At 33.5% G+C, this 15292-nt stretch overlaps 1 protein-coding gene across 1 annotated transcript; it reads left to right on the plus strand.

The window, feature by feature from the left end:
• The first annotated feature begins 6327 nt into the window (after positions 1 to 6327).
• On the plus strand, positions 6328 to 13129 carry LOC128165128 (long-chain specific acyl-CoA dehydrogenase, mitochondrial-like). The gene is made up of 10 exons (XM_052829352.1): positions 6328 to 6434; positions 6558 to 6621; positions 7800 to 7943; positions 8224 to 8254; positions 8967 to 9073; positions 9628 to 9792; positions 10691 to 10922; positions 11537 to 11752; positions 11930 to 12057; positions 12443 to 13129. The coding sequence occupies exons 1-10, from the start codon at positions 6332 to 6334 to the stop codon at positions 12621 to 12623; spliced, it is 1371 nt and encodes a 456-aa protein (XP_052685312.1). The 5' UTR covers positions 6328 to 6331; the 3' UTR covers positions 12624 to 13129.
• Positions 13130 to 15292: the final 2163 nt, after the last annotated feature.

Here is a 15292-nt window from a genome sequence, read left to right on the forward strand (position 1 = left end):
GGGATTGTAGACAAAAGATTGTAGATGTGTTTAAAGGCATTTGTGGTTGTGTGGCTTCAAAGGCGTCGAAGCTCGCCTGGACCCGAAAATCGAGTTTAAAAAAACGACGTAATTTTTAATGGTTTTCGTTCTTTATCTCCTTTCCTGAAAATATTTTACCATAACATATAGAGCAAATAAAATTTATATTTACAGGATCTTCCGTTTGATAACAAGAAAAAGGGGCTGGTCCCTTAAATAAGGGGCCAAAAGGGCTCTAAAGTATTTCTCCCATAGCACTTTACTGAGAAATATTTTGTAATATGTTTAAGAAGCAAAAATGTTCATCTTTTACTAATAAAACTATACATTATAAATTTTTTATTATGCGTTACGTAATTAGGGGTTTTAAGAGGCCAAAATTCCAAAATTTCGATCGAATATATCTCAAAAAGGACAAATATTTTAAAAAGCAATATAGAATAAAAGATGCTTAGAATGATGTTTTAAACAATATTCAATCATAAAATGTTCGTTATCTGACCCCAATAAGGAGATTAGGGGTCGGCCCCTTAAATATCATATCCGAGATAGCTCAAAAACGGCAAAGAATTTCTAAACACTTGTTGTACAAAATATGTTTAATATCAAAAGAACTTTCGTATGATGCCAAGAAAAAGGGGTTGGCCCTTCAATTTAGGGGCCAAAAGGGCTCTAAAGTCTGTCTTCCATAGCACTTTACTGAGAAATATTTTGTCATATGTTTAAGAAGCAAAAATGTTCATCTTTTACTAATAAAACTATACATTATAAATTTTTTATTATGCGTTACGTAATAAGGGGTTTTAAGAGGCCAAAATTCCAAAATTTTGATCGAATATATCTCAAAAAGGACAAATATTTTAAAAAGCAATATAGAATAAAAGATGCTTAGAATGATGTTTTAAACAATATTCAATCATAAAAGTTTCGTTATCTGGCCCCAATAAGGAGATTAGGGGTCGGCCCCTTAAATATCATATCCGAGATAGCTCAAAAACGGCAAAGAATTTCTAAACACTTGTTGTACAAAATATGTTTAATATCAAAAGAACTTTCGTATGATGCCAAGAAAAAGGGGCTGGCCCTTCAATTTAGGGGCCAAAAGGGCTCTAAAGTCTGTCTTCCATAGCACTTTACTGAGAAATATTTTGTCATATGTTTAAGAAGCAAAAATGTTTATCTTTTACTAATTAAACTATACATTATGAATTTTTTATTATGCGTTACGTAATTAGGGGTTTTAAGGGGCCAAATATCCAAAACTTCCATCGAATATATCTCAAAAAGGACAAATATTTTAAAAAGCAATATAGAATAAAAGATGTTTAGAATGATGTTTTAAACAATATTCAATCATAAAATTTTCGTTATCTGACCCCAATAAGGAGATTAGGGGTCGGCCCCTAAAACGTCATATCCCAGATAGCTCAAAAACGGCAAAGAATTTCTAAACACTTGTTGAACGAAATATGTTTAATATCAAAAGAACTTTCGTATGATGCCAAGAAAAAGGGGCTGGCCCTTCAATTTAGGGGCCAAAAGGGCTCTAAAGTCTGTCTTCCATAGCACTTTACTGAGAAATATTTTGTCATATGTTTAAGAAGCAAAAATGTTCATCTTTTACTAATTAAACTATACATTATGAATTTTTTATTATGCGTTACGTAATTAGGGGTTTTAAGGGGCCAAAAGTCGAAAACTTCGATCGAATATATCTCAAAAAGGACAAATATTTTGAAAAGCAATATAGAATAAAAGATGTTTAGAATGATGTTTTAAACAATATTTAATCATAAAATTTTCGTTATCTGGCCCCAATAAGGAGATAAGGGGTCGGCCCCTAAAACGTCATATCCCAGATAGCTCAAAAACGGCAAAGAATTTCTAAACACTTGTTGAACAAAATATGTTTAATATCAAAAGAACTTTCATATGATGCCAAGAAAAAGGGGCTGGCCCTTCAATTTAGGGACCAAAAAGGCTCTAAAGTCTTTCTTCCATAGCACTTTACTGAAAAATGTTTTGTTATGTGTTTAGGAAGCAAAAATGTTCATCTCACATTTATTTAACAACATATTATAATTATTTTTCATGTGTTCCGTATTAAGGGGTTTTAATGGGTTTTAAAGGGCCAGAAGTACCAAACTTTGATAACATGACTCAAACAGAACAAATATTTTAAAAAACATTATTTTGAAAATCAATATAGAATAAAATGCTGAGAATGATGTTCCTAATAAAATTCAACCATCAATTTTTTGTTGTTGCCCCAATAAGGAGATAAAGGGTCAAATATCAAAGTCAAGGTCATATAACCTTCAAAAAATCGCACGGAAGACCTCCTCGTTGCTCGCAACGAGATCGTGTCTAGTTTATTTCTCTGATTGAACCTATGTAAACAAAAACAGGCCACGAGCCCTGTTTAAGTATCTTGCTTAAAACTCATCGAGTGACATATTTCATATGAAATTATAAATGGATTCCCAAAAGCATTGTAAATAATAAAAACAGAAAAATAAAATTTGACCAAATTCTTGACCATGCCCCTTTAAGAATCTTCTTCTCAAGAACTATCGCACCAGGAATGCCGATATTTATACAAAAGCTTGTAAATTGTGTGTATAGTGAAGATTACAAATTGTAAAAATCGTGGCCCCGGACCAAAACTGGGGCCCCAGGCGAGGTTCAAAGTTAACATACATGTATATTGGAAAATGTTTAAAATTCTGCTTCTCGAGAACTACAATGCAATAGTTAGCGATATTACTATTCAAATATCATTGGATATTGTAGATTCTAAATTGTTAAAATCATGAACCCTGGAATAATACTGGGGCACCAAGAAGGGTTAAAAGTTTAGCTTAGAAGTAAATCTTCTTCTCGAGAAATACAATGCTACAATTTGTGAGATTACTAAACATGTAACCTTTGATAATGTAGAATCAATATTTTTAAAATAGTGACCCGGCCCTGGAATAATTCTGGGGACTCAAGAGCCAAGACGGGTTCAAAGTTTAACGTAGAAGAATATATATGGAAAATGTTTAAAAATCTCCTTCTTGAGAGTTACAATGCTTCAATTTGTCAGATTATTATGTAAGCATCTTCAAATAGTGTAGATTCTAAATTATAAAAGCCGTGACCTTCGATCTAATTTTGGGCCCCAGAAGGGGTTCAAATTTTAACATAGGAATATAGAGGGAGAATGTTTAAAAATCTTTTTCTGGAGATCTGCACTGCTTCAATTTGTGAGATTGCTATGCAAGCCTCCTTAAATATTGTAGATTCTAGATTTAAAAAGCTGTGACTACCGAACTAATTCTGTGGCCCCAAAAGAGGTTCAAAGTTTAACATGGAAATATCTATGGAAAAGGATGAAAATTTTTCTTTTCGAAAACTACAAAGCTTTAGATTGTGAGATTATGTAATCATCCTAAGATTCTAAATTGTTACAGCCAAGTGAACCATAAACCACGGACCAATGTTGGAGCCCCAGAAAGGGGTTCAAAGTTTAAAATAGAAAGAGCATATGCTACGAAATAGTATGTTAAAAGGAACTGTTGTTAATGTGAGCGATGTGGCCCATGGGCCTCTTGTTGAAAATTTGCGTCCATTTTGGGTTTACTTTGGGTTTACTCGGGGTTTCCTTTGGGTTCACTCAGGATTTGCTTTTGGGGTCAACTGTACTCACTGAAGTCTGAAGCAGACCGGTCTTTTATCTTACCATCTTACTGCCTGTCATGCTTGCCCATATACATGTAGCGTCTGCTCTCTAGAGTAAACTTCTGATCGGGGCTTACTCTCTGTATCCACTTTGGGTTTACTTTGGGTCTACTCTTACTCTGGGTCCACTCTTGTAAACCCAGAGAAAACCCCGAAAGTAAACCCAGGGTTTAGTAGGGGTTAACTTTCTGTTAGGTTGGGTCTGATTGGTACTGTAGTCCGCATTTTGAATCTTAACATGAGATAGAGATGTCAAACCTATTTTGTGTGTTGAAGGACTTCGAAAATTCCCATAGCATCTTATTTTTGTGTGGAGGGGTAGGGGGTAGGAGGAAGTTTAATTTTGCCCACTTAATCTTTCATATTGCTAAAAATATCACAGTTTGTCATTTTATGCATTCAGCTTGAAATTTTTTTGATCAAGATTTGTCAGTTGTCTGTCACTTTGTTGTCAGTGTAAACTTTACGCACTTGCATGCATCTTCTTCCCCAGAACCACGGGCCGATTTCAGTCAAACTTGGCACAAAGCATCACTGGGTGAAGGGGATTCAAGTTTGTTCATCCTATTTAAAAGGGAGGTAATAAAGCATTATGAAAATTTGTTGGTATTTTTCAATTTTTTTTCCCTCAAAATCATTAGGCCAGAAAAGCTTGAACTTGTGTGGAAGCATTCTCAGGTAAGTAGATTCAATTAAGTTTGTTCAAATCAAGGTCCCCATGGGTAGGGGGGGGCACAAAAGGAGGATGAATTTTTACACAGAGAAAAACTTTTAAATCTTCTGAAAAACTCTTAGGACAGAAAAGCTAAAACTTGGATGGAATCATCCTCAGTTAGTGTAGATTCAAGTTTGTTCAAATCATGATCCCCCAAGGGTAGTGTGGGGCCATATTGGGGGGATCAAGTTTTACATTATACAATTATTTAATGCTTGAGCAGTCAATAGACCAGAATATTTTTCCCGAGGTGCAGGGAACAGCTCAGTATGATCTATTGCACGAGGCCAACGGCCGAGGGCAATAGATCATGCTGAGCTGTTCCCTGCACCAAGGGAAAACAATTCTGATCTATTGACTGTTCAAGCATTAAATAATTGTTTTATTACCTAATTCCTTTTTTAGCTTTCGGGGTTTACAATTTGCTTATTGCAGATTATGCAATATACTCAGATATTATTTTTCATCTTTTACATGCACAAAACCTGTTGCATGCATTACAATATCTCAATTTAATATTAGTTTACACAAAGAATAGGGAGTCTTCAACCCATTAGATTTTAGATAGTCTTCTACCTTATATAAAGCCCTAAAACTGTTGATTATTTGATACTCCATTTTGAAAACATTGAATTTGGTTTCACCAAGTTCTAAAACAGCGTCTATGTAAAGGAATATACATTCCCTGAGAACTATCGAAAGGATGTAACATTAACATACCCGCGTTCTGAAATACGTTGCCGGTCCAATAGATTGCAGTCTATTGACCGGCGGTCCAATAGATCGAAATCTATTGACCGGCGGTCTAATAGATCGCAGTCTATTGACCGGCAGTTCAAAATAGACGCAAATATTTAATTTGTAATAAAACAACAAAATCCCTTTGATTAGGTAATAACAGAATATAGAAAACCTTTAAATTCAATCAGCCAGAAAAGCTGGAGCTCGTGTGGAAGCCTCCTCGTGTACTGTAGATTCAAGTTTGTTCAAATCATGGTCCCCAGGGGTTATGATGGGGGCTACAATGGGGGAGGGGGGGGTTAACGTAGGAAGTTACACGATCAAAATCTTCAAGAAATCATCTGAAAAAGCATTCAGCCAAAAAAGCTGAAACTTGTGTGAAAACACAGGTTGTGCAGATTAAAGTTTGGTCAAACCACGATTTTCTGGAGAAATTGATGCTACAAAAGGGGGGGGGGGGGGTGAAATAGGAGTAGCGAAAAATGTTCTCACTTATTCTATAGCAGAAAAATGGACTTTGTTTCTTACCATAAGAATTATAGTGGATTAAAAATCGGCAAATTTTTTAACTTTTTTGGCAAGATCCAATAAGTTAATTATCAAGATATTTTGATTTTGATACTGTAATGCTTTCTTGATAGAGTTTAGGCCATTGTTGCTCAGTTGAGCAATGTGGCTCTTGGTTACAATTAGGATCTTTAACTTTTTTCTTATTTTTAGCAAACAAAATCTTGAAAACTTTGCTTACTGTAACCTTTTTGTTTATTTGCAGTAATATTTCATAAACAAGGGATGAAGCGATTTATTGTAAGAAAAGTCCTACAATCCAGAAGTATCAAGGATTAATTAATACCCCACTCCCACTCCACCACCACCCCTTGATTTACCATAAAAAAATATTGGACGTAATTGGCATTTGCGTTACACAAGAAAACATAGAATATGTAATCAAGTATAAGTTCATTTTTCTACAACCCACACGGAGACGAATTATGTAATCCAACTATTCTACAACCAAGTGGGTCACTTAACCGATTTGAACAAAGACCACAGGGGCATCTTATCTTCTCTGCTCCCTATGACATATACATTATTTATATATATGTCTGCCTGGAGAACAGATCGCATAATATGCCGCAGGCCTCTGTGCAAAGATCAAACCGAAACAACCATTGTTCAAATTGTCTAGTTCCATCGGGAGCAGACGAAAACATGGCGACCTCCATGCTAACAAGTAGTGTATTCTCACAAATTTGATTTTGTATTGAAAGAAACACAAAAATGAACGTGTTATTTCTTTCTAAACAATAAGTCTAAATCGTTGATAATGAATTATTTCTTTATTTTGTTTTCCTAGATTGTGTGCGCTTATTTAACAAACAATTGAGAAATGTCAGCCGATTTTCAACTTCCATCAAAAGGTGTTATTTTTTATCTTTTCATTTCATTGTGTATTTCTTTGCAGAAATGACAAATAATTTTACTGTATTAGAGCTACATTCCTTTATTAAATGCCATTATAAATTCTCATAAATACAATACTTGTTCTTTAATGTAACATACATACGTAACGTTAACATGGGTTCAAAGTCCACGGGTATGCCTGAACAGTTCGAAACAATCACTAGGTTTAGCTCAGAAGCTTGAAATACCTACATAGCTTTATTTACCTACCTGAAGAAGCTCTATTTAGCTACTCAATCATACTTTTTGCTCAATTGACCATTTAATATACAAAAATTCAAAAAGGCACACTCATGTGCAGCAATAATTTTCAAATTTTGAAAGCTATATGAGGTGTATTTTTTTTAAATTTTATTTTGCTGCGAAAACCTGCTAGTATGATAAGTCTGCCTGTAACTTAAACTTTTATGATAAATAAAATTTGAATTAATCATTAATTTTTGTCAGGAGAAAGATTTCACTTATAAGGAATATATAGCAGATCAATTTTTGTACAGGATGACAATAATTCAATTTTGCTCCAATTAAGGCTTCTTAATTGCTTTTCCCTCAAAAACAGAGCTAACAAAATTTTAAAGCCATGATATTTTTTGTCAACAAAAATAACATTTTCTTTAAAAAAAATTTCAACATGAAAGTTGCAGCTCATATTGCTTGAACTGATCTAAAAATGCTTCATGAAAAAATTTTTCATGAAAAAGTTGCTCTTTCGAGACAATTGCAGTAAAAACTCTAAAAGTATTTAGGCTATGTATGAATGTTTATGTGTGACCAAACAGCTATTTCTTATATGAAATAACAAAAAAAACCAGTTCCCTGTTATTAAATATGATGATTGATTGGTAATTCAGCACAATATGAAATGATCACACTTATCCATGCTCATCGCACACAAGAAGGTAAAAATAAATAGATTCAGTGTAAACTGATCAATGAAGAAATCTTTGTTTTTTCCTCTTGAATATCAATTTCAGTTGTACTTCTTTGAGAGTTATGTGTATTCTTGTTAAATTTCGTCCAAAAGGGACGAAAAGATAACCTGAGACAGTCATATTATAATGATATACCGGTAATTCAACATTGGCCGCAGGGATAGTCAATGCTAATTATTTATGCATTTATTTTTTACATCAAGACATGGAGAGGGAAGACCAGAGGTTAGCCAAGCAGCCACCATGATGGATATAGGAACTCGAGAGATTTTTTCTTCTGAGCATGATATGTTTAGACAGAATGTTCGAAGATTTTTCCAAGAGGAGGTTGTCCCTCCTCACAGCAAGTAAGCTTTCTTGGATACACGCTAGTGGTCTTTTAAAGATAAAAATGTGTATACACTGTGTGGTATTTTGAAGAGGGCCAAATATTAGCTTGAAAAAGAGATCGATATGGTATTACTTTTCTCTCTATTTTGTAGAGAATATCAAGAAATGGTAAATTCTGTCAATATAGACACATACAGTATATATAATACATTATTCTTTTATAATCAAAATGAATAATACAGATAATTTTTTGCTCTCTGCAGCCGATTATACATTGTATCTTCTGTATTTTAACAGATGGGAAAAGGATGGACAAGTCAGCCGAGAGGTAAATTAAATAAATTGAAGTTGTTTTGTTTCCTCTGACTGTGGTAAAAATAGAAGTTTTCATTTTGTCCATAACTTTAAGAAAGTTATGACAACAGGAATAATTGCATTCCTTTAGTATATGAATAAAACCAATACTGTACTATATTCTGTCCCAAGTTTCTGCTTCCACCACCTTTTTGCTTAATATTTCAGTAATCATAAATACCTTTGTGCCCAAACTTGGTTCATCCACTTAAATGAAAAAATTCCAGATTTTTTTGTTTTGAAATGCCCCCACTACTGCCTCAGGTTTCAATACACAACAAAAAATAAAAAGTCTATGGTGATTTTGCATTGCAACTGACATAAAAAGTACCAGTACGATAGCGTTTAAAATTTGTACTAGGTGTCCTGAGAATTTCAGATTGGAGAATAGATGTAAACATTTCTCAATACAGATTTCTATAAGAAAGTTTTCTTTCGTGTGTATCTCTCCAAGTAAATATGTATTAATTTTAAGTTTTAATACAAGTAAATATGTATTAAGTTTCAATATAGAAATCTTAGATTTTGCCACTTATATCGATTTCAGTTGTACTTATTTACAGGTATATGTATTCTCGTCAAAAAGCAAAGGAAGCAGTAATCTAGGACAAACTATAGTTCAGTTATCTGTATCAGTGTGGTAGTGACCACTGGTAATATGTTGGTTGACCGCTGTTGAATTGTAGGTGTGGGAGAAAGCTGGTCAGAATGGTTTGCTGGGTGTCAACGTGAATGAGGAGCATGGTGGAATAGGAGGAGATGTTCTGTCAACAGCCATCACATGGGAGGAACAGTATGTATTTTTAGAGATCCACAAATCTTTTATAGAAATTCGTTAAGTTTTTTATGAAAGAATTTATGACCATTATTTATATATATGCTTTTTCAATAAAGGTTTGAGGGGGAAAAAGATTCCCTTGAAGTTGCAGATATACCGGTATACAAATACATGTATATCCATGAAACAAGTTTTTTTTTTATTCTTCAAAGTATTAAAAAAAAAAAATGCCATTCAGAATGCTTCAGTAGTTGAAATATTTGGTTCTATACAATAATAGGCTGATTTGAATCAGCTTGGAACGCCTTGAAAACACTGTACAGTATACGGAAACCCAAGTGCAAAATGGAAATTACGAGGAAATTAACATTATAAATGTACAGACATTCTGTAATGTTTGTTTCTGAATGAGAATAAAATATTATTTTGAATTAACAAAAGTTATATCTCTATTACAACAGCAAAAAAATAACATTTTTTTAAGGAAAGGAATGAAATTCATTAGAAATAGGATCTTTTCACTTACTGGATTGTGTAAGATTATCAATATATCTATTCTTTTTTAACAGGATGTATGTAAACTGCTCAGGACCAGGGTTTGCTCTTCACTCTGACATTGTTATGCCATATATATCCCATTATGGAACGAAAGAACAAATCGAGAAGTTTATTCCCAGAATGGTTGCTGGAACCTGCATAGGAGCTATTGCAATGACAGAACCAGGGGCAGGAAGGTCTGTTATTATACTGTGTTACCATGTAGCTCCATAACTTTTTGAAAAACACAATGCATGTACAGGGGATGACATATAGTAATGGTGAATAATTATACCCCACCCAATGAAGTTTCAAGGGATACAATGTACCGTATAATGTTTTTGGCCCATCCATCAGTAAGATGGTCAGTCAGTCTGGCAGTCCTAATTTTTTGTTAGAACAACTCCTCTTACACTACTGCACTGAATTTCGTGAAACTTTGTAGGTATTTAGGTTACAATGTGTAGATGTGCATCTTACCAACAAATTCCAAATCCTTAATTTTTCAGGGAATTTCGGCCTATTTTTAACTAAGAATTCTGGTCCTATATTGGATATAGTAATTAGCAATTTGTAAGCGCAACTCCTTTTTAAATTCTGCAAGGTTTTTGTCGAAACTTTGTAGGTATTGAGGACACAATGCGAGAGGTGCATATTGTCAGGAAATTTTGATTCTTCATTTTTCTGGGAATTTCAGCCCTTTGGAAGTTAGAATTTTGTGGTTGACCGGTATACTTATGTTTTTCTTGCCTGATGAATTTTTGCGAGTTATGCTCTTTATCAAATTATTTTGTGTATTTTAATGTGTACCCTGTCACTCATAATGAGTGTAGCATTGTCAAGTAATGGGCATATGTGAACTTCCTCCCCTTTTCTGTCATTGTGATTCTCATTATCTGAATTGCAATATTTCTTAAAGTTCTTGGTATACATATACATGTACTTGCAATAACTGTATTTTTTTGAAGGAGGAAAAATCTCCTGTGTACCGGTAGTTTATATAGAACATTTAAACTAAAATTGATACTTTTTTGAATCATTATTTTCTACTACATGTATATCATGCTTACATTTATGATTATCTTTTACCTTCAGTGACCTGCAAGGAATAAGAACAAATGCAAAGAAAGATGGCTCTGACTACATCTTGAATGGTTCTAAGGTCTTCATCACAAATGGCTGGATGTCTGATGTGGTCATTGTTGTGGCGATCACAAACCCCGAGGCGAAGTCCAAAGCCCATGGGATTAGCCTTTTCCTTGTAGAGGATGGTATGAAGGGCTTTGTCAAGGGCAGGAAACTGGAGAAAATTGGATTTAAGGCTCAGGTTAATTTAAAACCTTTATAACATGTAAGCTGACCTAACCTTCATGAATCTTTTCCCACTTCAAAAGCTATGTGCTCCTTTAAAAAAAAAAAGAAACAGAAAAAAATCAATGCTATGATAGTGCCATAGTGTGAAAAAGTTTGCAAACTCAGCTTTTTATGCAATCTACCTCAACAACTGATAAGCTTAACTATAAACTAGCACCTCAAGTGCTCTAACCTTTATGGTTATGAGAAAAGTATGATTGGTTGTGATTAATACTTTTGAAATAAGTACTGGTTAGTGGTATGTTTGATTTTTAATCACATTATCTGCTAGTCATATTCTGGTAACCATAAATGAACTACTGATATTGAAAGCAAAGCTTAAAGAATTACTGTAAACCAACTTTTATTTGCGTGAGAGAAAATTTCGCGAGGTTAACGAGAGCCGTGTCCTCGCGAATATTTCTCGCCGCGAACCAATCCTTTTTCTAGTTTTTATAACAATACAGGTCTGGATAAGGCTTGGTCGCGAACCAGTTTATTGGCAGTTAATCGCGAAATAAGATAAAAATTGGTTTACATTATTTGCTAAATAGAACAGAAGTTCAGAAATTTGAATATGTTTTGTAGGACACTGCAGAATTGTTCTTTGAAGATGTGCGCCTTCCCAAGGAGTCTCTGCTGGGAGAAGAAAACAAGGGATTCTATTATCTGATGCAGGAGCTTCCACAAGAGAGACTAATTATTGCTGGCATGGGCATAGCCTCCTGTGAATGGATGTTTGAAGAAACCAGAAATTATGTCAGACAAAGGAAAGCCTTTGGCAAAACAATTTCTAATCTTCAGGTTTGTATTTTTTGTGAAGCAAATGTAATTTCTATTAAAAAAAAGTATTTTAATTAATTATTCAATGAAATTGAAGCTTATGTTTATGCATGCTTTTTTTTTTATAAACAAATAGTTCAATTGACTCATTGATTCACCAAAAAAAAAGTATACAAGGAAGACAACTTTTTCTTACAGACTGTCCAGCACAAACTGGCAGAAATCAAAACAGAGGTATGTGTGGGGCGTGCGTTTGTGGACCAGTGCCTAAGAATTCACAATGAAAGAGGGCTGGACTCTGCTACAGCATCAATGGCAAAATACTGGTACTTACCAAACAATGAAATGTTCTTTCTGAGTATACTTTAAGAATAAATTACCTTAATAAAGATAGCATGCATCATTTATATAAAAAAAAACATATGAAAGCACAAATGTGTTATATATATAAGTGTTTTTGATATTGTGCAAATGAAAATAGAATGTGGGAGTTAATACCATCAACAATCTGCCTCTATAAATATGAGCTGAAAGTATATACATGTATCAGTATTGCAAACCATCAATATTTTGAATTGCAAAACGTCATGTTGCATTACCAAGACTGACAACCATTCGTGTGTCAGAATTATCTCTTGAGTCTGTAAACAATTGTGCCCTTTACATTTTCAGAAATTATTTGTAATGTACTTAAATTTTTTTCATTTACAGGATAACTGACCTTCAGAACTCAATAGCAACACGCTGTCTACAACTACACGGAGGCTGGGGATACATGTGGGAGTACCCAATAGCTCGAGCATTCGTTGATTCAAGAGTACAACCCATCTATGGAGGCAGCAACGAAATCATGAAGGAACTGATTGCCCGAACCATTGTCTCTGACAAGTGAACCAAACAAATCTTTAACTAAACAAAAAATTCTATGAAATATTCTATTTTCTCTTATAAACTTGGTGTAGTGTTATATCACTGATTTCCTCATTAATTTGACACCTCAGATAGGATTTTTACTCTAATGTTCAGTTCTGCATGAAATTCTGTTATTGTATATTATAAAAGATGGATGCAATCAGTCTTGCCTTTCATGACTGATGAATGCTGAAGATTGACATCGTCAGAGTTCAGAATGACCAAATTCATTATCATTGTGTGATTTAAAGAAGAATATACTAGAAACCAATGAATTAGGCAACCATCCTGGGAGCCCAAGTCTGTGATACATAAGGAATTTTTTTTGGAGATGACACTTATTTATAGTACATGTATTTAAAAGATCCTGATCATTGCTCTCCAATGAATTGAAGCCTCAGTGCATAATAAAACTGTTTCAACAAGTCTGACGGAAAATTCCAAATTGTATGATTTCCGTATTGAAATTAAATCTATGTATTGATATTAAGTTGGTGTTTTTTTCCTTTGCATTGACTTTGTTGTATAAAAGTTGATGAGATGCGGTACTCTGTAGATTAATTGAACAATGAAATGCAGAGCTAATTTTACATATTCAGTATAGTGCCTGAACCAATTTTTAAGGTCATACCAGAATTATATATATGAAAAATCCTTCTCTTGAGTATATCTTCAATTCTTTTGCTCCAATCTGACCCATATGGTGCCTTTGATGAAAGAATATGCAGTGATCTTGAATGATGTTTGTAGGTCATATGTCAAGGTCATTTTGATCACACAAAATTTTTTTAGAGCACATATATACCATTCACTTAGCCCTATTTGTCTAATACTTTACTTAAACAAAGCTTTTTGGTTAATGGTGTACAGTGACCTTGAACCAAGTAAATGTAAAGGTCATAGTGAATCTCTTTATAATCAGTTTTAGACTATAGATTATTTCCCATTTGTTTAATCTTATTCAGTTCGAACAAAAATGCCTGTATGTAAGGGGTAATAAAGTTAAATTAGAAGTTCTATGCCAGCTGGAAAATTTAGCTGTAGATCAAGATCAACACGAAATTCTCTGAAATTCTTTTCATCCTATTATTGTATGTAACCAGGCCCCTTTGAGATGGTCACCATCTCAATGTAGTCTAGTTATGATTACTGCGCTTTGAAGGAATTGTTTTATTAAAATGTGGTAGATAGGCAGGGGCGGATCTAGATCATGTGTTTCAGATGTTCCTTCAATTCTAAACACAGACAGTTGTAAATTGTTATATATGGTAGAAACGTAGTAAAGAATGTGGGCGCTTAAGATGTAGATTCGGCAGGGATCTGGGCGCACAAGGAGAGTGAAAATTTCAACAATTAATTTTGAATATTTTTAGAATTATAACCGTTATTTGGTTTCTGTTGGATGTGGAATAAGTGGGAAAATATTTGAAATGCAAAATGTTTTATTATAATATGGGTCTAAATATAGCAACACGATGCAATTCGTGCAAAATCTTACTTATTTACAGCTGTTTTTAAATGATTTTGTTGTCTCTGGGTCTTCTCTCCACAAATTTGAAACGTGTAAAGATAACATATTTCAACATTAAAAATGTCGCTTTTTAAAAAAAGATGGAGAGATGACCCAGAGATGACTAATTATGTACTTTTTCAAATTATTTTTTGAAGGATAAAAAACAAAAGTCCATTGATATGACAGTGTTGTTTCAAACAGTTCTTTATAGAGCATATATATTGACAAGTCTCGCATGGCTCAGTGGTTTCGTCCTGGATTAGTGAATACATTCAGTGTTTTGGGTTCAAATCCAACTGGTGGTCTTTTTAAAAAAAATAAACTTTTTGTTTTAAATGTTTGTTATTATAACATGATGTTGAATTATAATATACCGGTATATTTTAATTTGTTGTTATTGATTTCTAGATCTGCTGTATGAACACTATAAAAAAAAATTTCTTATTACTAGTTTTTAGGATATACACAATATAACTTCATTAAAATATGTTTGCATTAACATTTCCAACTAGTTATCGGTTTACCTCTCATTGCCATTTTTTGAAAGCTTTGTGAGTTTTTTAATAACCGGAATAGCCATGGACTTCGACTCTCAACATAATATATTTTTGTTGAAACCTGTACATAGCCTTTCGAGGTTATAGACATTTCCTGCAAACTTACAATCTTGTGCGCTCACTTTCTTTAAAGAACTTGTGTTTGAACCATTTGTATATGTTTACACAATGTATTCCAAATAGTCTGAATTATGACAATAACTAAGAAATGGTCTAAATATATAATCCAGGTACCTTTATCTCATTAGCAAAGGAAAATCTCCGTTGACTTTTTATTTTCAGCCGTGTATTAAAACCTGACAAGCTTGAGGAAGGGAAATTTTGGAATTTTTACATAATATTGATTAAACATCTTTTGAACCAAAAGGTATTTATAAATATTGAATGATTCAAGAAAATATGCGGCAAAAATATCTTGGGACAGACTATATGCCAAAAACCATGAACAAATATACCACATTTACTGAAAAAAAATGCTGGTTTAGCCAACTTTGAAGATAAATAATAAAATTGCAAAAGCAATAGGTTCAAAATGCAAATTCGAAAAATTCAGAAATATGTACGATAGAAAATAACAAA

The sequence above is a fragment of the Crassostrea angulata genome, chromosome 1 (assembly GCF_025612915.1).
Source record: "Crassostrea angulata isolate pt1a10 chromosome 1, ASM2561291v2, whole genome shotgun sequence".
In the NCBI taxonomy this organism is placed as follows: Eukaryota; Metazoa; Mollusca; class Bivalvia; order Ostreida; family Ostreidae; genus Magallana; species Magallana angulata.